The sequence below is a fragment of the Juglans regia genome, chromosome 16, assembly GCF_001411555.2.
Source record: "Juglans regia cultivar Chandler chromosome 16, Walnut 2.0, whole genome shotgun sequence".
Taxonomy (NCBI): domain Eukaryota; kingdom Viridiplantae; phylum Streptophyta; class Magnoliopsida; order Fagales; family Juglandaceae; genus Juglans; species Juglans regia.
Window position 1 is genome coordinate 13,244,244 of NC_049916.1, and position 25,518 is coordinate 13,269,761.

At 39.7% G+C, this 25,518-nt stretch overlaps 1 protein-coding gene across 2 annotated transcripts; it reads left to right on the plus strand.

The window, feature by feature from the left end:
- The first annotated feature begins 5,949 nt into the window (after positions 1–5,949).
- On the plus strand, positions 5,950–21,349 carry LOC108998140 (serine carboxypeptidase-like 34). Of its 2 annotated transcripts, none has more exons than XM_018974605.2 (10): positions 5,950–6,512; positions 7,596–7,709; positions 7,848–7,943; positions 8,214–8,306; positions 8,595–8,683; positions 9,535–9,816; positions 18,209–18,345; positions 18,427–18,522; positions 20,938–21,035; positions 21,133–21,244. In XM_018974605.2, exons 1-9 carry the CDS (start codon positions 6,221–6,223, stop codon positions 20,999–21,001), a joined length of 1,263 nt encoding a protein of 420 aa, XP_018830150.1. In that variant the 5' UTR covers positions 5,950–6,220; the 3' UTR covers positions 21,002–21,035; positions 21,133–21,244. The 2 variants fall into 2 exon arrangements, with proteins under 2 accessions (XP_018830150.1, XP_018830149.1); XM_018974604.2 differs by having other exon boundaries at positions 5,952–6,512; positions 20,927–21,035; positions 21,133–21,349.
- Positions 21,350–25,518: the final 4,169 nt, after the last annotated feature.

Sequence of the window (25,518 nt, forward strand, 5' to 3'; positions counted from 1 at the left end):
ACCATCGTAGTCCTTTTATTTCCCAAACAAGGTTACAAACAGGGGTACAAAAAGAATATTACATCGAAGGTAGCGCACAAAAACCCAATGCAGGCCTGCAAACAGCGAAGGTAGCGCACAGACTGTTAGCATACCTCCATACAAATATGAAGACTCGACAAGAATCAAGATCGGTGCGAAGAATCGCCACTCGGCAATCACCCTTACAAGGGTACCTGCTCGGTACCGATCTATACGAAAGGATCTCACTCGCCACTCTGTTAGTGTTGAATCTCCACTAGCAATGAATGGAGGTAAACAATTCAAGTAAATAAGAAAGGCCAACAAATACAATAAGCAGTACATCAACAAACAAGAGATGTATGTGAAGATAAAAAGGCGCTATTTCCATTGCTATCGTCAAAATTACAAAAAAAAAAAAAAAAAGGAAATACACGCGAGTGACATAAAGGGAAGCTAAGAACTAAGAAGGAGCATCGTGGAAGGCTAAAGGCATGTCCTTTACTCCCCATGCTAGTATTTTCTCGTAGGCATACGTGTTCGGTGAGATCTCTCAAAGATTCAGAGTACGAAGATTGGTCTCGGGGTACTGAAGAAGCATTTCTTGAAGACGCTTGAGGCCTTCCTTATACCCATTGATCTAGGCTTTGTTGCGAAGGGCGGGAGCCGTTCTAAGTTGGGACTCCAACTGGTTTGCACGGTCTTGAGCTGCCTCTAGAGAAGACTCCATGCAGGAAACTGAGTCCTGGGCTAAAGCCTTTGTTACATCTCCTTATCTAGCTATTCCCAAGTATTTATGAAACATGCGACATCGAATCTGGGTGGCGCGCTTCTTCTCATTCACCAGCGTTTCGATGATTTCCTCACTTTGCCTCAGCGCTTCCTGAGTGAACTCCAACTTGCGCTCCAGCTCGGCCTCATGTTCCTTTTCATTTGCTAGTGCTTCAGCGGTTTCTTCGTTCTGCCTCAACGCTTCCCGAGCAAACTCCAGCTCGCTCTCTAGCCTCTGAACCTTGACTCGGGCATCTCCCCACATTGGCAAAAAGGAGACTAGATTGGACTTGAAGATCCTCAAGGTTTTTCTTTGTAGACTCTAAATCTTCGACTGTTGAGGACATCTTCATTCAGATTATGTCCATCTCCACATTCTTCAGCTGGATCTCCTTATCCTTAAGCTCAAGCTCCATGGCCATTACCTTCAGCAAACTTTCCATCTTCTTGGCTTCCTGCCCTTGGTCACGGATCTTCTGATGGAAAATCGCATTGTCCCCTCTCAGAGACTCATTCTCCACCTCTAGAGCACGGAGGTCGCCCATCAACTTCTCCCCTCGAAGGTTCAGCAGCTTGTTTAACGCCCTTTGAGCTTCGGAATCTTCTTCAAGAGGCTCTTGTTCTCGAGAAACCATATCAGCTAGCTAATCGGCGGCCTGAGAAATCAACAGTAACAAAATTCATTAGCAAAGTATGGAAGACTGAAACAGTGATATGGGAAAGGTACTTACATTGGCAAAAAGGGGCCTGAACTTCTGGGCATGCGCTTCAAAAGATTTCGCCCGAGCCTTCTTATAACCTGGCCCAGGACCCTGCGATTTCCCTAGCCCAGAAGAGGAAGGGGGCTCGACACCCACCAATGGCAGAAGGCCTCGGCATGTTTGGAGGGTAGACTGAGTTCCTCCTCACGCTGATAAGGAACTTCAATAGTTGCACAAGGAGGATCCTGTGGAAGGACGAACTGCGAACCTGGCAGTTCCTCAACTTGGGTTGAACCCTCACCCTGGGCAGCTCCCGAGCAGGGTAGACTGCAAGCGGGGGAAGAATCGTCCTCCACCTCCACCATTACAACATCTTCTTGCAAAGGGGGAGACTCAGCTTGAGGCGCGTGGCTTTCCTAAGACGAATAAGTGGCTCGGCATAGAATAAAAAATGAATGAATAGAGAAAAGCAAAAGAGGAAGAACAGATACCTGAGCAACGCCAACCGAAGGGGAAACTCCTGGGATCATTGAGGGAACTGGCTCGACAGCCTGTTCCAACACTGGTGAGAGCACTGGAACTTCGGGAGGAAAGGGTTTTGTATCCCCCTTGGAACATGGCTCAATGGCCTTGAACCGTTCGGCAACCTCCGCGGAGCATGGCTCCACAGTCTCAGAAGAGGTTAAACCCTCACCCCCGGCGAAAGAAGCCTTTGTCTCCAAAGGCAGAACGAAAGGAGAGGTGAAGACCGTTCGAATGGGAATCAAAGGGCCACCAAGAGAAGTCGGGCCAGAGGGCTCCAAGGGCGAAATAGGAGAGTTAGTTAAACACTCCCCAAAGGATGCCTCAACCTCGGCAAGCATTTCTTCGAAGCGAGGTGGTGGCCTGTGCAAAGGGACTTCCTGCTCAAGGAAAGTCTCCTCAAAGGAGGGAAAAACACCCGTCGCCTGCTCGGGACCCTGAGGCCCTGGGTCTTCAAAGGCTGAAGCAAAAGGAAAAGCAACGGCAACGTCTACTCCTTCTCCCCTCGTGGGACCTACGAAGGAAGGCTCGACGCTATCATCTTCTACTTAAACGAATGTAACAAGGGGAAAGGATTTAGAAATCTCAAAGAATTACCTCCAGGGGGGTTGTTTCCTGGAATAGCCCGGTGGGAACCCTCTGCAGTTCGTTGAGTATTACCCTCTGAAGGAGCTCAACGAGAACTACTCTTAGGAGCGGCTCGGTGAGAACTGCCCTTGGGAGCTGCTCGGTGGGAGCTACTCTCCGAGGGAGCTCGGTGAGAAACACCCTTTGAATACATTCGGTGAAAGCCACACCCTAGAGTGGCTTGGCCAGAACTACCCTCTGAGGTAACTTGCTAAGAGCCCTTATTCTTCTTACGAGGGGCATTTGGTGTAGTGGGGAGCGGTGAAGTGGCCAAGATCTCTCTGGCAGGAATTGACTGGGTGGGAGCGAAAGTCCCTTCCTCTGTATGGGACCGCTTGGTGCGGTTATCTTCGGGAGGGGAAGTTGCATGACATTTCTCTATTGAAGGAGAGAGTGAACCCGATAAGAAGTCCCGACCTAACACTTGAGCATGGTGTGGGAGAACAAGGTAGCGACGAATGTAATCGTCATTTAGTAACGCATCGGATTCGGGTAGGTCAGGATGAGCCATTACCATATGACAGAGGCAATTCTGAATTCCTCTCTCTCCGATAATGTAATAGCAAGAGATTTGGTGGTCGAAACCTTAGCCCAAATGGATCGGACAGGGAACTCGTTGTATTCACGCACCCCCTTCGGGCATTCCCAGCCTCCCCTAACAAAAAAGAATCGCTGATGCCACTCCTTTATTGACGAATAATGCCTTTTCAAATTTGTGAAGCATTTTTCGGCAGAGTAGGATTGGAAACTGCAAATGTTCCCATCAAGCCGATTGATTCGGTATACACTTAGAAACTCCCGAGCAGTTAGATCGGGATAATCTTTGGAACCACTCAGAACTATTCGAAAGACCACACAACTGGCCAGGAACAAGCTCCAAGCATTCGAATGGAGGTGCGCCGGAGCAAGTTTTAGGAAGTCTAGGATGTCGCGCACTGGATGACAGAATGGCAGATGCAGCCCAATAAAAAACATATGGGGATAAAGGGCCACCTTCGTTGACAGGCCCTGCTCGTCCACCATTGTGACACGAGGTGGGGGAATTTCTAGAGCAGTTCCAGCAGGAATAGGGAACTCTCTGCAAAACTAACAAAGTTCATTGTTAGTCATGGCTGGCGTCCATTATTTCCCAACATAATAGTTGAAACAGGCTTCGTTCGCACTTCGCTTAGTCATGCTGAGAGTAGACGGAAGAGTTGGGGAAACTCTTAGGGCTTCAGAAAAACAAAAGGAGAAGAGCAAGATGAAGACGAAATGAAAGAAAGAGGAGAAGGAATGAGGAAGAAGAAATAAATAGGAACGACATGATATCTGAAAGGGCAACGTTGGCACGCTAGAAAGTAGCTTTAATTAATGAGGCCGGCGTTAATGATTACGGAGAGATCGGTTCACGTTAACAGCGAACAAGCAAGTGCCCATTCGCCTTGTACATTTCCCGATGAGAGTTAAAAAAAAAAAATCTCTCTCTGAATTTCTAGCCCACAAGTGTGCTAAAAATTCGTAGGATACTGTGAAGGGAGAAAATCCCTTATATTGGGCCGAAGAATGGGCCCAGGTCACAACCCAGATATATGGTCTGGGTTGGATTGGGTCGGAGGCAAGGCCCAGCCATATCATATGGTCTGGGTCAAGCAAGTAATACTTAAATCAAGGCTCGAGCAGGAGATCCGGGTCAGGTCATGTTGACGGGACAGAAGACGTAGGCAAGGCTTGAGAAGGAAGGAACATAGCATACAACCACCAGGCGGGAGTGTCAGTAAGATGGAAGGGACCTGGGACAGAAAGCATGCAACATTCAATGCGACCCAGAGCAGAAAGCATGCCGCATTCAATGCGGACCAGTACAGAAGGCACGCCGCATTCAATGCGACCCAAGGCCCGAGCAATGCACAACAAGCTTGAGCCCTTCACAACTCGGCAAGGTGACAACCCAGGAACAGCTCGGTGAATAAACAGCACAAACATATTATCCCCAACTATGCAATATCCCACTATGGTGGGGACTGGTCGGTAACTATAAATAGGACACTACCAGCAACGAACAACGTAATCAGTCAATCGATCACTATCACCTTACACTCTCATCTTCATTTCTGTTTATCATCTCTTTCATCGTTACTGACTTAAGCATCAGATGATCAACAGACTTCGAGGTCCCCCCCTTTAGTTATTGTGCAGGTGACCGCTCGAATACCGACGACGTGAAGTTGTCCAGGCCTGTAAAACACGACATCAACAATGATTGAACAAAAGGGAAAAAAAATAATGAACCAAAGTAATGAGGGAACCGAAGAAAAGAATCCAACATAGAGTCTTTAAACGGAGAAAACGAGTGACCAAAAAACTAAAAAGTATGGTTTAGGGCATGTTTGGAAAATGAAATGAGATAGAATTTTGTGAAATGGTCTAAGTTAAAGATACTTTATTAGGTTTTGGAAAATGAAAGAGAAAAAATTAAATAAAAGTATTATAAATTTTTTAATATTATTTTTGTTTTGAATTTTGAAAAAGTTGTAGTGTTAGAAAATTTGAAAAATTTATAATGAATATATGAAGAAGTTAAAAATTAAAAATTAAAAAATATTTTAGATTTGAGTGATATTTGAAAACAAAATTATGAAAATTTTTTAGATAAGATACGAATTTCTCACCCATCTAACTTTTCAAAACAACCCCTTAATTGTTCTAAAGACGAAATATAGAAAAGAAAGTCGAAAATAGAATCAGATTTTAATATTTTATCTAACAATAATTTAAATATGTAGCGAGAGATTTATACACACACTTTATGAATTTTATGTATCAGTTACTATTTATTTTTATACTCTTTATTTATAATTTTTTCTATAAGATGTTGAGTGTGAGATAGTAAATATTGACTGATGATAAAAAAATTTCTATGAATAATGCTTTCTAGAATATGCAAGTTTTCAAGTGATTTATAAATTTATTCATTTTTTAAAAAGAAATGTAAGAGACTTGCACATCTTAAAATTTTTTTAAAAGTTATTTTTTAAGCATTATTAAATAGTCATACTAGATAATAAATTATAGTGAAACCTAAGTATTAAGGCTTCGTTTCGTTCTTAAATTTATTTCAACTCATTATTATAATTTTTTTAAATTTTAATATAAAATATAATAAAAAATTAAAATTTTAAAATAATAATAATATTAAAAAATAATATTTTAATAATATTTTATCCTCTTAATTCAACTCAATTCAATATTAAGATGTATTGCAGTGATCTATTTCTAGTTTATATATTAATTTTATTGCGTGAAATGATATGGGTTGACCGGAGAGACCGAAGCAGGCCAGAAAAAGGTCCCCCACGATAATTTGCTCCAAAGAGGCCGATCTCTCCAGATCATCGAGACACTGACTCGCTAGTCAACAAAAAGCTGCAATCGGAAGCATTTCGATCGTTGATTCAGCTTAATTAGAGATCAGACGTTGTCTTAATGGGGACGTAAATGCAAACGGTCTTTTCGAGGTTGTAAAATAATCAAACAATTCTAATTCTCGTGTCTTTTCAGTCATCACTTGTTATATAAATACTGGCTTTGAGTGAGAATTTGGGCGCTCGGGGACCATAATGGCATTATCTTCGTGTTCTCAATATTTTCTCTCTCTTCTTCCTCTTTTGCTAACTTTCATGAGCTTCGCAGCAAAAGGGAATTTAAGTAGTAGTGGGTCTGAGTATGAGATCTTGGCTCAACAACAAGCTGACGAAGTGGTTAGACTTCCCGGCCAGATTCCGGTGAAGTTCAAGCAATATGCCGGATATATTACAGTCAATGAGACCCATGGTCGAGCTTTGTTCTATTGGTTCTTCGAAGCGATTGACAATCCCCATGAAAAGCCTTTACTCTTGTGGCTCAATGGAGGTGAGTACTATTTCCTATCATTAATTAATTGCAAATTCTACCCAATTTCTTGCTGATCTACATCATGTCGTACATACTTCATTACCAGAGACTCGAGATTCATATATATACGCGTTTCCTGAGAAACAAACATGATCCAACCTCTCCTCCTTGAATGCAATAGATGCAAGTTCCCCTCAGCTTGTTTATGCAATTAGAAGTAGAATATACAGCTAGCTAGGAGAGTAGTTTTCATTCAATTAGCGGGTTTGAATGTTGAAGTGAGTTGAGTTGAGATGATAAAATATTATTATTTATTATTATTATTATTTTAAAATTTAAAAAAGTTGAATTACTTATTATATTTTATGTTGAAATTTAAAAAAATTGTAATGATGAGTTGAGATAAATTCAACTTCCAAACGAAGCCTAAAGACCCAAAACGTGATCATGTGCGCGTGTGACTTTACACTCATTTGACAAATTGACTTGTTGAATGGCTTGGCTTCTTTTTCACGTGGGGAAGAAATTTGCCTTGAACGCGTTAAATGCATGCCTGATTTTTCTACCAAATAGACAACTATTTCATGCTTGGTCTCTCCCCTTTATAGACATCTATAAAGGGGTACTGTTGCATCACTTACTAAAATCCATAGACAATTCAAAAATGTTTATTTGCTCCCAATTTTTGTTACAAAAATTACCCGTTTCTACTATTTACAAAATATCTTATTACTATTCATAGATTTCTCATCTCATCTGTTAATAGTAATAGAATTGCTATGAGTTACAATTGCTATGACAAACGAGTTCTTATTCTTATCTTTTAATTTCTACCTCATAGCAATTTTGAAATCTCTATTTGTCACAACACTGACAAGTGGTAAAGTTGACGATTTTGTAGATTTAAGACTTTGAGAATTATCATGACTTGTTAAAACATTTTAATCAATCAACGATCTGTGCTGAATAACAGAGTGAATTATAGCAAAATTATTTCTATAAATTAAAAAAAAAAAATCAAAATTTTTTGTCAGAGAATTCTTTGTCTTTGCTCTATCTCAATCAAGGCTAGCCGCTGGATGATGAACTCCAAAATTTCAGGTCCAGGATGTTCGTCCATTGGTGGAGAAACTCTAGAACTGGGGCCTTTCTTTCCTCAGAAAGCAGCTGGCACCAAACCATTGTTAAATCTAAACCCCTATTCATGGAACAAAGGTTGGATTATTTTTACAACTTTTATTTATATGACTTGTTTTTCTTCTTTATAAGTTTAATTGCACTGTCATTAAATAAAATAAATAAATAATTAAATGGCCATATGATTTACTTCTGATATATATTTATGGTTAGCAGTTGCCAATTTATTATTTGTGGAATCTCCCTTTGGAGTCGGCTTTTCCTACACCAATACCAGTACTGATTTTGCTGAACTTGGTGACACAAGAACGGGTAACTATATATCCTCAACTTCAATGTAGATATTTGTAATCATCTGTGCAACCTATAATCTATTTAAAAAAAATGAATAAAATATAGTATCCACATAAAAAAAATTAATTTTTTAATAGTAGACTCAGTTTTTTTTCAAAGCGATTACGCGGCGTTTACGCACTTTATGATTATATATAAAATTATTCTCTAATTAAATTATTATATATATATATATTTTATTTATTACCCATAATTTAATTGGCCCTGTTTTCGTGACATGATAATTAGCTAAGGATTCATACACGTTTCTAGTCAACTGGTTTCGACGATTTCCACAATTCAAATCACATGAGTTTTACATTGCTGGAGAAAGCTATGCAGGTACGTACGTACAATTTACAAATACTAATCACTTACACTACTCTTTGCCCAATTTATTTATTATTTCTCTATCTTTTTTAGAATACATGCTCCTTTTCCCCACTTATTCATGGTTGTGATAAAGAAAAATGTTTATTTAGGACGAGTTATTTATTATAAAAATGATTATTTAAGGTGATAATAAATTCATTTAATTGAAAATATATAATCATTTTCATCGTAAATAACCGACCATTTTTTATAATCTATGTCGCATTTGTCTAATTGATCGGTTCTGCAATTTTTCAGGGCATTATGTTCCACAACTTTCCGAGGCCATTCTCGATAATAATAAGAATGCATCCAAAAATACTTTTATAAACCTCAAAGGGTTCATGGTGATTTTTTTCTTTGCCAAATTTCTATTACTCTTTGACGATTATTATTGTTGTGGTTGTTTGTTAATTTGGTTTCAATGTCACATATATTTGTTCATACCAACTTATCAACGTGTTTCATGACTTGACACCACTAGCTTAAAAGTCTAGACATACACTACCAAAAAAAAAAAAAAAAACTTTATTCGTAATAAGGTATTTGTGACGAAAACAACCACTTGCTATGAATGGAATCATTCTAGTGTCAAATACTTGACAATAAAAAAATGTTTTTCTTATAGATAAATTTTATTTACAGTCCCTAAATAGAGATTACATATACAAACCTTTCATTAAATAGAAATAAAAAATATCATTTTGATAAGAATATTATTTTAATTTAAAAAAAATTTAAAGATAAAATTGACTAAATTTTCATATAAATAGAGATTGTATGTAACATATTCTTTTTTATAACGTCTTGACTTTTATTTATTTTAATATAAATAAGCATTAATCTAAATAATAAATATTATTAAAATATTGTACAAAAGTATTAGTTATATATACTTTTAAAGTGGGAGCCACATTTATATTACAAAATCGGCCTATAAATTAAGTTTTCATCTGATCTCTTCCATTCTTTCACTATTCATAACAAACTTCTCGACATTTTACATCCAAAAATCCCATATATTTATGTTGTTTGTTTCTATTCATTTTGTAATTTAAATTCAATCTCTTGGGTTCTCAAGAGATATTAATTTCCTAAATGCAATGGATTGTTTGGGCTGATATGCAATCGATAATTGAGGCTACATTATATATATATATATATTTATATATATATATATATATATGAATAAATGCAGATTGGGAACGCAGCATTGGACTCTGAAGCAGATAATGAGGGAATCGTTGATTATGCATGGAGTCATGCGGTGATATCGGATCGATTGTACCACGATATAAAAAGCAAATGCAATCTCAAAATTCAATCGGACAGCTGCGATTCGGCCTTCTCTGAGTTATATGCTGCCTATGACGGCATTGACATTTACAGCATCTACACTCCTATATGCGTCAATGGAAATACCACCAAGAGCTCGTATGAACCTTTCCCCAGAACTGCTCTCCATTATATTTCCGGAATTGTGAGTTAATCTCTTCATCATTTTCTGCATCCATTGTATATAATATTCATCATGACAAATAATTGGCAATAGATATGCTCGCACGTAGAACGAACTTTTTAATCTTGATTGAAACTGTTGATGTCGTGTTTCACGGCCTGGGTAACAACGGTTGATACTGTAAAAATTGCACAACAGACCGGAGGGAGAGAAAGATTCATTCCCGGCCCATTGAGTCAACTGGGCCTCAATCGATGTTGTTTAGAGCCCCTGATAGTGTTCCAGTGCAGCTATACAGTAGCGGCACGTACATCCATGGTGGTGAATGGAAAATAAGTGTAAGGAAAGTAAAGAGAGATGGACACCAAGATTTACGTGGTTCGGCAACGGGCCTACGTCCACGGGGTCTGGAGATGGGAGTCTCCACTATAATATATTTGTTTACAGCCATTCATGGTTCATCATATCTCATTGTACAAATAAAGTTGGAACTCTTCCTGTTGGAGATGCTGTCTTCCTCGAGAGGTTTACTAAAGAAGAAGATCTGATTGAGAGAGAGTGTGAGTCAGCATGTGAAGAAGTCCTCTGGCTGAAGGCCATTTATACATTTCCTTATTGCGTGCGTTAGTTTGCAGTGATGAGACTTGACCCTTTTACGTGTGTTAGCATCCCTTCTCTTCCTACCTTCCTTCTGTCTTACTAGCCCCTGCCACATGCCTGCTTCATGTCCCTTCTTGTCTCTTTCTTGTTTGTCTTCTTGTCCCTAGTGGTGGGCTGGGCCCAATTGTGGGCTATGGTATTTTATCCCTTCACAGAAGCCTGCAATTCTTAAGGACAACTTGTTCTAACAAAAAGTCCTTGAAAATCTTTAAGATAAAATATGCAACATAGGTCATCAGCAAGAAAACAAAATAATCCACTTGTGTTAGTAATAATGTCTCATGGGGTGAATTTAGGCGGGGGGTGTATTTGACTGTGTATGATGCGGGTGCTAAGCTCGTATGTGGCGGGAGAAGTACTCGACTGCGTATGGTGTGAGCCTGGAACTCAAATGTGGCTGGAGATTTGACTCGATCGTGTATGATGCGAGCGCGGAGCTCGTATGTTGCGAGAGGTGTACTCGACCGTGTATGACGCAAGCGCTAAGCTCGTATGTGGTGGGAAATGTACTCGATCGCATATGGCGTGAGCGCGGAGCTTGTATGTGGAGCTTGTATGTGGTGGGAGGTGTACTCAACTGCATATGACGCGAGCGTTGTCAAGTTTCATATTTGCCCGATCGTGTGCCGAGCGTCCATTTGTATTTTGCACACGTGGCAGCTTAATGTCTGTTATGTTTCGCGTTAAATGGCATCTCTTCGATTCCTGCACCATGGATTGATTCACTACTTGCTTTTTGCCAATTTCGAAGTCACTTTGAATGACGTCTTTTCAGTCTCTGTGTATTTTAATGCTATTAACTCAACGGTTGTGCGTTAATCCTGCATTAACTCTGCAATAACTTCTTCATTAACTCTATGCAGTGTATCGGTCACTACTTTTGTGTTTTCCAATAATCAAGGGATTGCGGTTTTCCAAGAGGGACACGAGGTTGCTCAGGGAGATTTAGGGAGTTATGATTAGTGTTTTGTACCGTACCGGCCGGTACGGCCGAAATTTTTCGTTTCGGCCGTCTGGCCGGTACAGGTACTATATCTGCCCCGTACCGGCTAAAATACCGGCCGGTACCGGCCATATCGGACTAAATTTCGGCCTGTACCGGCCTATATTTCGGCCGGTACCGATCGATATTTCGGCTTGGGTGTTTTTTTGTTTTTTTTTTTGTTTTTTCAAACTACAAACTTATTTTTTAACCCCTAATTCAGACTAGACTATTTATAATTTTTATATATATGTATTTATATATAATTTATTTATATATAGACTATTATTTTAGAATATAATTTATATATATATTTATATATATAATTTATTTATATATCGATCATCCCGAAATGTTATCCCGAAACGCTATTTCGAAACGGTACCGGTACCGAAATATTTCGTTCCAGTGCCTTGACCGGTACGACGTCTGGTACGGTATTCAAAACATTGGTTATGATGCCTTGGCATGCTAAACGCCAACCTTGTCAATAAAAGGGCCTCTCCCTTTCTTGATGAATTCATTTGATTTGCTTTTGTCTTTCCTCCCATGTTCTTTGACTTCCCGTACCTTCCTTTTACCTTGCTTTTCCTCTATCCTTCTTCCTATGATTTTGGTGGCATCTTTACACCCTAGGGGCGATGCATCCTCTTGTCGTGTTTCACAGTGTAATACACCCCCCTTTACACCATAAATAGTGTGTCCTTCGTATGACTGTGACGACGCGCTCTAAGAGCTCGCGATGTGAAGAAGAACAACTTGAAGCGATGGAAGGAAAAGCTTACGAATAGGCTACGATAATATAGAAGAAGAACACAACGAAGGTGGAAGAAGGACGATTTTCTGGTGCACTGAATAAATTCCAAATGATGAATAAATATTCTTCTACATAAGTATTCTTAGCTTCTTGAATTTTTACATTTAAAAAAAAAAAGGTTGCTGCAGAAAATGGGCGAGTAACTCTTTCCACGCCCAGGCGGAGAACCGAGCTCCTCACTATTGCACTCAGACCCCCCCCCGCGCTCAATAAAGGCCAGTCCCTAGACTCGCTGACCCCCCGCTCAACAAAGCCAAGTCCCTTCTTCACATTGTGTTTCACGGCTTGGGCAACAACGTTTGATGTTGTAAGAATCACACAACAGGCCGGAGGGAGAGAAAGATTCATTCTCGGCCCATTGAGTCGACTGGGCCTCGATCAATGTTGTTTGGAGCCCCAGACAGTGTTCCAGTGCAGCTGTACGGTGACAGTACATACATCCATGGCGGTGAATGAAAAATAAGTGCAAGGAAACTAAAGAGAGATGAATACCAAGATTTCTGTGGTTCAGCAACAGGCCTACGTCCACAGGGTCTGAGGAGGGGTGTCTCCATTATAATATATTTGTTTATAGTCATTCATGGTTCCTCATATCTCAATGTACAAAGAAAGTTGGAACTCTTATTATTGGAGATGCTGTCTTCCTCGAGAGGTTTACTGAAGAAGAAGATCTAATTGAGAGAAAGTGTGAGTCGGCATGTGAAGAAGTCCTCTGGCTAAAGGCTTTTTATACATTTCCATGTTGCGTGTGTCAATTTGCAGTGATGGGACCTAACCCCTTTACATGTGCCAGCTTCCATTCTCTTCCTATATTCCCTCTATCTAGCAAGCCCTTACCACATGCCTGCTCCATGTCCCTTCTTGCCTCTTTCTTGTTTGTCTTCTTGTCCCTAGTGGTGGATTGGGCCTAATTATGGGCCATGGAATTTTATCCCTCCACAGAAGCCTGCGATTCTTAAGGACAATTTGTTCTAACAAAAATTCCTTCAGAATGTTTAAGAATATGCAATATAGGTCGTCTACAAGAAAACAAAAATAATCCACTTGTGTTAGTAATAATGCCTCCTAGGGTGAATTTAGGCGGGGGTGTATTTGACCGCGTATGATGCAGGTGTTGAGCTCATATGTGGTGGGAGATGTATTCGACTGCGTGTGGTGCAAGTGCGGAGCTCGTATGTGGCAGGAGGTTTGACTCGACCGCGTATGATGTGAGTGAGGAGCTCGGATGTGGCGGGAGGTTTGACTCAATCACGTATGATGCGAAAGCAGAGCTCGTATGTGGTGGGAGGTGTACTCGACTGAGTATAACGAGAGCACTGACCTTGTATGTGGTGAGAGATGTACTCGACCGTGTATGAAGCGAGCGCTGAGCTTGTATGTGACGAGAGGTTTGCTCGACTGAGCTTGTATGTGATGAGAGGTTTGCTCGACCGAGTATGACACGATAGCTGAGCTAGTATGTGGCGAGAAATGTACTAGACCACGCATGGCGCAAGCGCGGAGCTCGTATGTGGTGGGAGGTGTACTCGACCGCGTATGACGCGAGTGCTGAGCTCATATGTGGCAGCAGGTGTACTCAACCACGTATGATGTGACCACTGAGCTCGTATGTGGTGAGAGGTTTGCTCGACCGCGTATGACGCGAGCATTGAGCTTGTATGTTGCAGAAGATGTACTCAACCACATATGTCTCGAGCATGGAGCTCGTATGTGGCGGGAGGTGTGCTCGACTGTGTATGACACGAGTGTTGAGCTCGTATGTGGCGGGAGATGTACCCGACCGCGTATGGCATGAGCGCGAAGCTCATATGTGGCGGGAGGTGTACTTGATAGCTTATGATGTGAGCGCTAAGCTCGTATGTGGCGGGAGGCTAGCTCGACCGCATTAGTTTGATGCCTTTGTTTTCGATTTTTTTGTTGGTGTTGGTGTTGGTGTTAGAGTTTGTGTGAAGTAACCCACTCAAAAAGGTCAGAGGGCCTGTTGACCCCTTTGGTCCACTTTAGGCGGTTGTCGAGCTCGTCAACTCGCTCTCAAAGGTAACCCGCTGGTATTGGTTACAGCTTGAGCGTGACACTCAACGCGAGTCTTGGGACTAGAATTGTCTTGGACATGAGGTGTTGGCAGGGGCTTTGGAAGATCTCGCCCGGCCTGGAGCTCGCGCCAAGTCTAGGGATTCAACTTTGTCGAACGGGGGGGTCGGCGAGCCTAGAGATTAGGCCTTATCCCGCAGCGAGTCTAGGGACTCGACTTCTTTGAGCAGGGGTCAGCGAATTTAGGGACTTGTCCTTATCCCCCGTAGCGAGTCTAGTGACTCGACTTCATGGCAAGTCTAAGGACTCGGCTTTGTCTAGCGGGGGATGGTGAGTCTAGGGACTTGGCCTTACCCTGCAGCTAGTCTAGGGACTCGACTTCATTTGAACGAAGGTGCTCGTTCTTGCTAAATCGCTCTATCGAAGAGCGGGGCCACATGGCCTCTATTCCGCACCATAGGAAGCAGTTATGTTAGTGGAAACAAAATTCACATAAGTTTTGCAAAAGATAAACCGCTGGGAGTGCTCTCTAGGGAGAGTCTGCTGGGGGAGTCTAGGTGAGCCTGCAGGGATAGTCCGAGTCTTGCCCAAGCACCGTTGGTGACTGGTTCGAACTGAGTCTTGTCAAGTCCGAGCTGTGAGGAGTCCATGCACATGGTGCTTTACCGAGTTGCATTTCTCTTTTGTTTTGCCAGTTTTCCTTATGTCTCCTTTCATTTCCTTTGTGGCCAGTCAAGTGACTGGGCTTGTATCCTGCAAAGGCCGGGTTGTATGATTAATAATTTTGTGTACCTAGATGTATGGTCTCTGCTTTCTCCCTGTGTTTTATATGGCTGCTTTTCCTTTTGTTTCCCTTCATTTCCTTGGCTTTTCTTCATGACCCTTTGACTTGTGTCTCCTGGCTTTGGTCCTTTGCTGACACCTTGTGGCCTGTCAAGGGACTAGGCTTGTACCCTGCAAAGGCTGTCAAGTCCAATCTAGGGGCTGGCTTGTGTTCCGACTGGCTGTTGTTCATAGTAGAGCTTGGGGGCTCTGATCTTTAACCAATGCGTCACAGGCAGTAACCTGGCACGAAGGTCGGCAAGTCAATGGACTTGTATTTCGAGCAGCTATAGTTCGGGAAGAGCTCAAGGCTCTGTTCCTTAGCCAATGTTCTGTGGCCAATCAAGAGACTGGGCTTGTACCTAGCGAAGGCCAGCAAGTCCAATCTGTGGCTGTTGCTCATGGTAGGGCTCGGGGGCTATGGTCCTTAGCCAATGCATTGTAAACAACAACCTAGCACGAGGGTTGACAAGTCAATGGACTTGTGGTCCAAGTGGCTAGTATATGGTAAGAGCTCAGGGCTCCGGTCCTTAGCCAATACCTTATAGTCAATCAAAGGCCGACAAGTCCAATCTAGGAACTGATTTGTGTTCTGATCGACTGTTGTTCAGGATTGGGCCCGAGGGTTCTCGTCCTTAGCCAATGCATCATAGGCAGCAACTTGGCACGAGGGTCGACAATTCAAGAGACTTGTGTTCCAAGTGCCTAGTATATGGGCAGAGCTCAAGGTTCCGGTCCTTAGCCAATACCTCGTGGCCAATCAAGAGACTGTACTTGTACCCCACAAAGGCCGGCAAGTCCAATTTAGGGACTAGCTTGTGTTCCGACTGGCTGTTGTATATTACAGAGTTCGAGGGCTCTGGTCCTTAGCCAATGCATCACAGACAACAACCTAGCATGAGGGTCGACAAGTCAAGGGACTTGTGTTTCGAGTGACTAGTTTATGGTCAGAGCTCACTCTAGTCCTTAGCCAATACCTTGTGGCCAATCAAGAGACTGGGCTTATAACCCGCGAAGGCTGGCAAGTCCAATCTAGGGACTAGCTTGTGTTCTGATTGACTGTTGTACAGGGCAGGGCCCGAGGGCTCTGGTCCTTAGCCAATGTATTGCAAGCAGCAACCTGGCACGAGGGTCGACAATTCAAGGGACTTGTGTTTCAAGTGGCTAGTGTATGGGCAGAGCTCAGGGCTCTGGTCCTTAGCCAATACCTCATGGCCAATCAAGAGACTAGGCTTGCATTTGGAAGGTCGGGTGGTCCTTGATCTTTCTCGACTATTGAATTGTTCCGGAAGGTTGGGCAGTCCTTGACCTTTCCCAATATTCGAATATCTGGAAGGTCAAGCGGTCATTAACCGTTCTCGCCTGTCAAATATCTAGAAGGTCGGGCGGTCCTTGACCTTTCTTGCCTATCAAATATCTAAAAGGTCGGGCGGTCCTTGACCTTTCCCGCCTGTCAAATATCTAGAAGGTCGACCAGTCTTTGACCTTTCCTACCCATTGATCTGTGGAGGGATAAAATACCATAGCCCATAATTGGGCCAAACCCACCATTAGGGACAAGAAGACAAACAAGAAATAGACAAGAAAGGACATAGAGCAGGTAGGTGGCAGGGGCTAGAAGGACAAAGGGAAGGCAGGAAGAGAAGGAAAGCTGACACACGTAAATGGGTCAGGTTTCATAACTGCAAACTGATGCATGCAACAAGGAAATGCATGAAAAGCCTTCAGCCAAAGGACTTCTTCACAATTAGATATTCTTCTTCAGCAAACCTCTCGAGAAAGACAGCTTCTCCAACAAGAAGAGCTCCAACTTTCTTTGTACAGTGAGATATGAGGAACCATGAATGACTATAAACAAATATATTATAATGGAGACTCCCCTCCCCAAATCCCGTAAATGTAGGTTGTTGCCGAACCATCTCTCTTTACTTTTTCTGCACTTATTTTACATTCACCTTCATGGATGTACACGCTGCCACCGTACAGCCGCACCGGAACACTATCGAGGGCTTCAAACAACATCGATCGAGGCCCAATCGACTCAATGGGTTGGGAATGAATATTTCTCTCCCTCCGACCTATTGTGCGATCTTTACAGCATCAACCGTTGTTACCCAGGCCGCTAAACACAACATCAACAGAAACCTTTAAAACTTCTATATTAATGTTTGGTTGCGCGCAAGTAGAACTTTTGAATATTAATAGTAATAAAAATAAACAACACTGATCTTTGTAAAGTTGATAGTACTAGCCGTTGTTGCGGTTGTGCTGGTGGGTGTAGTAATGGGATCGAGAGGGAAAAAAGAAAATAAAATTGATGGTGAAGAAAGTATTGAATATTTGAGGATAATAATTTCTTAAAAAAGAAATATTTAGTTATAAAAAACTTACATGATAAAAATAAATTTATAAACTGATTAACTCGATTTAATGTTATATGTCAAATTGTAAAATTATTTTTATTATAAAATAAATATAACGAATCACATAAAATTATGAGAAAAAAATATTGAAATAATTCCATTGGAGATGGATGAATCGACAACAAGTTACTACAGTAGAAAAAAACTAAAACACTAGATTATAATGGCTATTAATATGTTTCTGGGAAAGAGTACAGAAAGAATGATTGATCAGCTATCTCAGTTTTCAAATGAATGCCATTTTAATGAGATTTTCATAAATATATATAACTTCCTGTATATGCTTGCTACAATATGGTAGCTAGGTTAATGGAGTCAATTGAACAATGGTACAGTTCATGATTTCTAGGAAAAAAGTTTTAGTACTGCGCGCATGGCCATTGATCTTCATGAGTGGGAGTACTTCTCTTGCATTTATATGATCCCCAACCGAAAATATATATTCTTTTAAAGACAATATGCATTATTTCATGCTGAAAAAAGAAGAGTACTCTATGAATTACTTGGATTTTGGCAGAACTTATGGCGAGAAAACTATATAGTTTTCGGGTGTACGTGCGTAGTACTATGAACTTGTCGGGATATATAATGCAGAAAATAGAGCATCATGTGATTAACTGTATAAGTTTCAAATTAATAAAATGATGGAAATTAAGTTTTTGTTTTACATGCATGCAGGATGGTTGGCACAGAAAACTACTTAGTTACGACCCTTGTTCGTCAACCTACATTGAAACGTATCTGAATAGGGCAGATGTTCAAGAAGCATTGCATGCCAATGTCACCGGAATCCCTTATCCATGGACTCGTTGCAGGTATTTAACCAGCCTAATTACATGCATTTTTAATTAATTTTGTAGACATGTTAGTCTAATATTATTTTTGTCCAAATGCAGCAAGGAGATCAGACACAGTTGGAATGATTCGGCAGAATCAGTGCTACCCACAATTAAAAAGCTTATTGCTAGAGGTCTGCGCATATGGATTTACAGGTAACCTTAGACGTTGTAACAACTTCTAATCAAATAATCAACTTCTACTCTTTTGAGCTGGGCAGAATTGGGAGCTTCTCCCATTCTAGCGGGCTCCATTAATTTCACATTTGTTATATGCTGATAATTTATTGATTTTCACTAATGGTGAGAAAAAGTCTTTGAAGGTGCTCCTGGAAACATTAAACAAATACGAGTCATGATCGGGACAAAAAATAAGCAAAGAGAAGTCGGCATTATTTTTTTCAAAAAAAATTTCAGTATCTAGAAGGCTATCCCTTCTTCGACTCACATGTTGTGATGAAGGAAAATTTCTAGCTTGTTATCTTGGTGCGCCTCTGATTGTTGGGAGATTGAATGCGAGGATGGTCGAGCCATTAGTCATGAAGTTTCAGCACAAAGTTGCCGGTTGGAAATTCAAGTTGCTCTCTCAGGGTGGGAGGTTGGCCCTTCTTAAACATGTTTCAGCAAGCTTACCTACTCATTTGCTTGCGATGGTACATATGCCGAAGTTTGTCTTGAAGAAATTGAATTCAATTTTAGCTTCCTATTTTTGGGGGGAGAAACATGGTAGGAATAGGAGGAAATGGTAGTCGTGGTCGAAATTGTACAAGCCAAAGGTGGAAGGGGGGATTGGTGTAAGAGATTTTGCGGAGGTTCAAGCGGCGTTGCATATGAAGTTTGCTTGGCGGTTACTATCATTAGATAATTTTTCGACTCGATTTTTTAAAGCTAAATATTTAAAGGGGAAGCATTTTCTGGAAACAGACTTGAGGAATTTAGATTCGATGTTTTGGAAATCCATGGGTAGGGTGATGCCAGAGGTGATAGAAAATATGTCAATCAAAGTAAGAGAGGGAGCTGTTTCCTTTTGGTTTGATCGTTGGTTGGAGAGGGGGGTTCTTGCGGCCTGCATGCCTAATATTATTTAGCCAAGGTTGGAGGTGAAAGAGTGTTGGGTGGATGGTTAGTGGGATCTGGAGCTGTTGGATTCACTGGTGGCCTCCAGTGTGGTAGACGACATTATGAGAGAAATTCCAGGGAGAAAACCGGGGAATGATATTATGGTTTGGCACCCTTGTGTGGATGGGAGTTTCTCGACAAAAACAGCTTGGGAGGTTACAAGGATTAAGCAGTCACAAGTGGAAGGCTTGGAGTGGATATTGTGTAATCTTATTCCACAGAAGATGTCAGTGTGTATGTGGAAGGCAAGATTTAATTGTCTACCTGTTGAGAGAGGGTACAATTGGTGGGTATTTCACTGGCCTCAAGGTGTGTTTGTTGTTCCAGTGGATGGGTGGAGGATCGAGAACACGTTTTATGTAAAGGGACTGTGGCATCTGAAGTGTGGCGTTGTGCGGCTTGCTTGCTACGTGTTCCATGCATGGCTTTTGAAAACTGGTGGTCGAGATGCAAATGTTGGTTCCGTTGTGCAAAGAAGTCGACGCAACGTGGTGTTCTAATTGGGATCATACCGATGCTGATTTCTTGGAGACTCTGGAAGTGGAGGTGTAAAGCGCGTATGCAGGGACAACATGATTCTTTGGAGACAATTTGGTGTTCAATCAAATTTTGGTTGCGGGTCTTTTTGTCCAAGTTGTTGAAGGTAAGAGCTTTATCTAATATAGATCATAGTATTCTTTCTGAGTTGGGAATTCCAGTGAGGGAGGTGGTAGTAAAGAGGCCGTAAATAGTTTAGTGGTTAAACCATGGGAAGGGTGGGTGAAATTAAATGTGGATGGATCGTGTAGGGGAAATCCAATAGTTGTGGAGGGGGTGGGGTTATAAGGGATGATAGAAGAAGATTTTTGGCGGCCTTCTCTACTAAATTTGGCTTTGGAACAAATAACGAAGCGGAGTTAAGGGCGCTCAATTGTGGTTTAGTCCTTTGTAAGGAGTTGGGATTCCATAATATTGTGATTAAAAGTGATTCAGCATTGGTGGTTAATTGGCTTAGGAAAAAGGAGTGCACAATGTGGTATCTATGGGATTTTTGGGATGAAGTTAAGCAGGGGCTGAATGATATTCAATGCATGGTGACGCACCAATTTAGGGAGGGGAATAAAGTTACTAATTTCCTCGCTAGGCAGGGTGAGGAGGGGATGGATCGTATTTATATGGATTCTGTTGAATTGCCTTGTTGTGCTCGAGGTTTGCTTCGATTTTCTAGGTTTTGCCTAGTCTTAGGCTGTGAGTAGTTTGTAGTCGTTTGGTTGGACTTGTAACCATGATTTTCCTCCACCATAAGCGAGGATTTATTAATAAATGTGGGGAGGGGTCACTCTTAGACATGTGACCCTAACCCTTAAAAAGAAAAAAAAAAGTACTGTTTATTCGGATATTGCTTAAAACTCATATATAAAAATTAAAGTCTCATATATATGTATTTAATCATTCTTTTCAGTGGAGATGCAGATGGCATAGTTCCAGTAACCTCAACAAGGTATGCTTTGAGAAAGCTTGGATTAAAGGTTATTGAAGATTGGATTCCTTGGTACAGCGACAACCAACAGGTTGGGTTTATTTTTTATTTTATTTTATTTTTTTCCTGTTTAAATTTTACATGAAAGTGACAGTTCATAATTTGTTGGATTAATGAATTGTGAGCAGGTTGCCGGGAGGACGAGTGTCTATGATAAGGGGCTTATCTTTGTGACGGTGAGAGGTGCTGGTCACAAGGTTCCTATGCTTGCACCCAAGAGAGCTCTGCACATGGTTGAACACTTCTTAGCCAATAAGAAACTGCAATCTGCTTCACCATTTTAATGTTAAACATCATTATTTGCTTGGTTTCTTCTTTTTCCTTTTGAAATGAAAAAAAAAAAAACTGTTACAGATATAGAGATTACACAAAATAAACCCACAAACTGATGTGGCTTCATTGAATCCATTAGATCTACTTTATAATAAATGTAATTTTACAATCTGACGTACTACATCAAATTACATCAGTTTGTAGATTTTTTTTTAATAATTTTGTGGCTAAAGTATTTTTCAATAAAAAAATATCAGCAAGCTGGAGTTTACACAATGAAGAATGCATGGTGTTTGTTATATTTATAGGGTGTTTTATTTATTTGATGCAGAAAAGGGGATTAATTGCCTGACAAATTAAGAGATAAAAAAAAAGGAAATTAATTAATCATAATAATCATGGGGAGAGTAAACTACTCAATTAATTAGATACTTCAATAAAGGAATCGAAGTGGATGAGAAAGTAAAATTGACTATTCTGCTAATTAAGCGCTAATTAATTAATTATAAATGACTCTCTACCCTAGATATTTCTCTGTCCTCTTCTTTTAAGTCATAAAATATAAAACAAAATCTTAGTTATATCCAGTAAAAATAATCATAAATTCTTCATTTTTAAAAAGAAAAAAATTCACTGGTAAAAGATATATTAATATCGCTACCTACAACAGAAATCATGGTCTTTTGGGAAGAATTTTTTAGACGAAATTAAAATTGTCTCAAAAAATAATTTTTTGAGGCGAAATTCAAATTTCATCTCTAAATAATAACAATGATCGTTTACCATTCAAACCACAAAAGTTACATTTGAACGGCTTATTTAAGGACAAAAAATATTTCATCTCTAAGAAATTTTTCGTTCAAATGGTTAAAAAAACATTTGAATGAAAATTAGCTACAATTGAACGATTTATATAACTGTTCAAATGCCACGCAGTTTTGTTTATGGAACTGAAAAAAGAACCATTATAGTTCGAACGCTTTATATTTTATTCGATTGTTATTTTTTGAGACGAAAGAAGTTGTCCCGAATAAAATAACATTGCAAACATTAAATTGAGCGTTCAAACATACATTGAGAATTCGTTCGAAAGACAAAAATATAGTTCGAATGAAAAATATGGCAGGATCAATTATTTTTTTGGTGGGAGTGGAAAATTAGTTCGAATGCATATAAAATACGTTCGAATATGATCAAAATTTTTATTTATTTTGATGTAAAAAAATACCTAAATAAATTAGAGATCAATATTTATTTTATATGAAAAATAGCAGTTAAAGAACATATAGAATGAAGATCCATAAATAATTTAGAAAAGGAAAAGACGGACATAAACTAGCTTAGTTATTGTTAAAAATAAGAATAAATAAATGCGATAGAAAAGATAATTAATTATATTTAAGCAATGATTCATACAATGATTCATAATTAAATTAATTTTAAAAACCATTTCGTGTTCATACAAAAAATTAGAAAAGTGCAAATAAAATGTATACACTACATCTCCAAATCATTGACCATCGACTTAGCTCCACATTCCTTGACTTGTGTCAGCCGAGTCAAGATTGTCGGTTGAGTCATCTACACATCTCGACCCAACTCTATGACAATGTTAGGAATCTTTGTACATACATCAGAGATGGCACTCCAGATCTACGTGCACACCTCTACTATCACCTTTACTCACCCAATACCCCATGATTGGTCGGGTGTGCATATCCATGGATCTCAGTCGTCTCTATAGTGGGAGCACGAGGCTTCTTGTTGTTGTGTGACAAAGTGGAGGAGTTGATCGGCCCAATTGGCTCTCGGACACACTCATCAACATTTGATTGGACCATTGTTGCGACAAAAAATCATGTGATCAGGACCCCAAAGGGCAATATATATGTCGTAATATAGTTAGTCTCCAATTGAATATTAGCAAAGTTATATCTTGATCCATGAAAGCGACAATTCATTTGTTGGATTAATGAACTGTGAACAGGTTGTCGGGAGGACAAGTATCTATGATAAAGGGTTTATTCTTGTACTGAAAAATATCTGTAATTGCACAGTAACAAGTAGTAAAGTGTTTTAAAGAAAACGGATGTCGAACCCACATGGAATACTTATGATATTGAGTATTGAAATTCACTAAATTAATTACTATTTGGAAAACCAAAATTTGAAGAATAGATTATCTAAATTAAATTGAAGAAAATAGCATTAAAATTAAGATTTTAAATATAATAAGGATAGATCTAGAACGTTTGATTTCACCTAGCAAATCACATACAATTTATTCTTCCTTGTTATAGAATTCCAATTATCCCAAGTTGATGATAAATATCACTTAACTATTCAATATTTTCTCTCGAACAATACCAAAAATATCTCCAACTAATAACTTCATATCTCTATGTGATTTTAACTAATTGGAGACTCATTAAGTTTTTTGGATTTTTCTTGAAAATCACACTAATCGTGATAAAGTATCTATACTTTCGCTCAACTAATGGTGCTTAATTCTAGAGTTTTAATGACAAATCACTTCGCGATCTCATTACGATTCAATAGATTGAACAATAATTAGCTAGAAAATTGCAAGCATTAAGAATAAAGAATAAATACTCAATTATGGAAATATTGAAAATACGATAACTTAGAATATAAATTGTGTGTTCAATGCTAGACTACATCAAAACTCTAGAAAATAAAATTAGTTCATAATGAAATTGAAAACAAAAAGAATAAAACTAGTATTCTTCGTGGGAGTAGGTTGATGAAGCATGCGGCTCTCGCCTCTTCCCTCCAGATCCTCCTCCTCGAAAGAAACTTAAAAAATAAACTCTGAAATATTTTTACTCTAAAACTCATATTCTCCCTCCTCTAGTCATCCCATAAGATGGGATTAAATAGATGTCAAAAATACAAATCCAGAAACAAGATAAATGTGACTACAATCTAGCCTAAAGATCTAGAAAATAATTTTTAAAGATAAATGTTAACATAAAATAAGATTATCCCAAGAATATGATTATCTCAAGAATAACAAAATTATCTAAAATGGAAGATTCAGTAATATATGGCTTGAATTGCAGAGTTCGGGAGGATTTGGTGGTCAGTAGATTGATTGCGGAACTCGGAAGAGTCCCACTGGGTAGATGCCGTGTGCACTAAATATAACTGGTCTCCTCACCTACCGAGAGGAAAGACTCTCGACTAGGATGATAGAATCGTCTCGCCAACCTACCAAGCGGTAAAAATGCTCGCCTTTTCTAGTTGTTGCCCACGATGTAGTTTAGATTGGTTGCTTAAGTTGGTCGTTTATACTGGTCGCAGTTGGGTCTTCTCGCCTACTGAGAGGAAAGACTATTCGCTTACTGAGGGGTAAGTCTTCTTGCCTTTTCAGATCTCGTCGCCTTTCGTCTGGCTCCATAGTCTTTTCTTTTGTACTAAAATGCTCTGTTTTTGCACTAAATCCTATCATTCCTTCAAATCCAAGAAAATAAATAAAAATATTTAATTAAGGGAAAACTAGCACTTTACATAAATAAAGAGTGATAAAAATAACATAAAAATAACATTTATCACTTATCTTTATGACAGTGAGAGGTTCTGGCCACAAGGTTCCTATTCTTGCACCCAAGAGGGCTCTCCGCATGGTTGACCACTACTTAGCCAATAAGAAACTGCAATCTGCTTCACCATTTTAATGTTCCTCATTATTTGCTTGGTTTTTTCTTTTCTCTTTTGAAATGAAAAATATCAATGAGGGATGAGTACTAGAATCTAATGATTTTAATGACCCTGTAGTACTTGTAATATCTTACTACTAAATAAATATAGTATGCTACCAAATTTAAGCCATGCATGGTGTTTGTTAAATTTATAGGGTGTGTGATTCCCTCAAGTCCTCCCTCAAGTCCCACTTGGTATTTGGTGAAATTTGAAGTGTCGATACATGCAACACAATGTTACATATCCCCGTTCATGACAGTTAAAGATGCAATACACCTAGCATGCATCTACAATATGCAATATACGTAGCGGATATTATTTTTCTTTAGCAATACTATGTACCAGATGTAATATATCCCAAAATAATCATAAACATACTTCATAATTCACATGATAGCAAGTATCTAGAAGTTTAGAACTTGTCCAAAGATCTGTAACGTCAAAAGTACTAGAGACAGAGCTTCATAATTACAGCCTAAAAATAAAATAATCTAATAGATTACTGAGCCACCCATGCA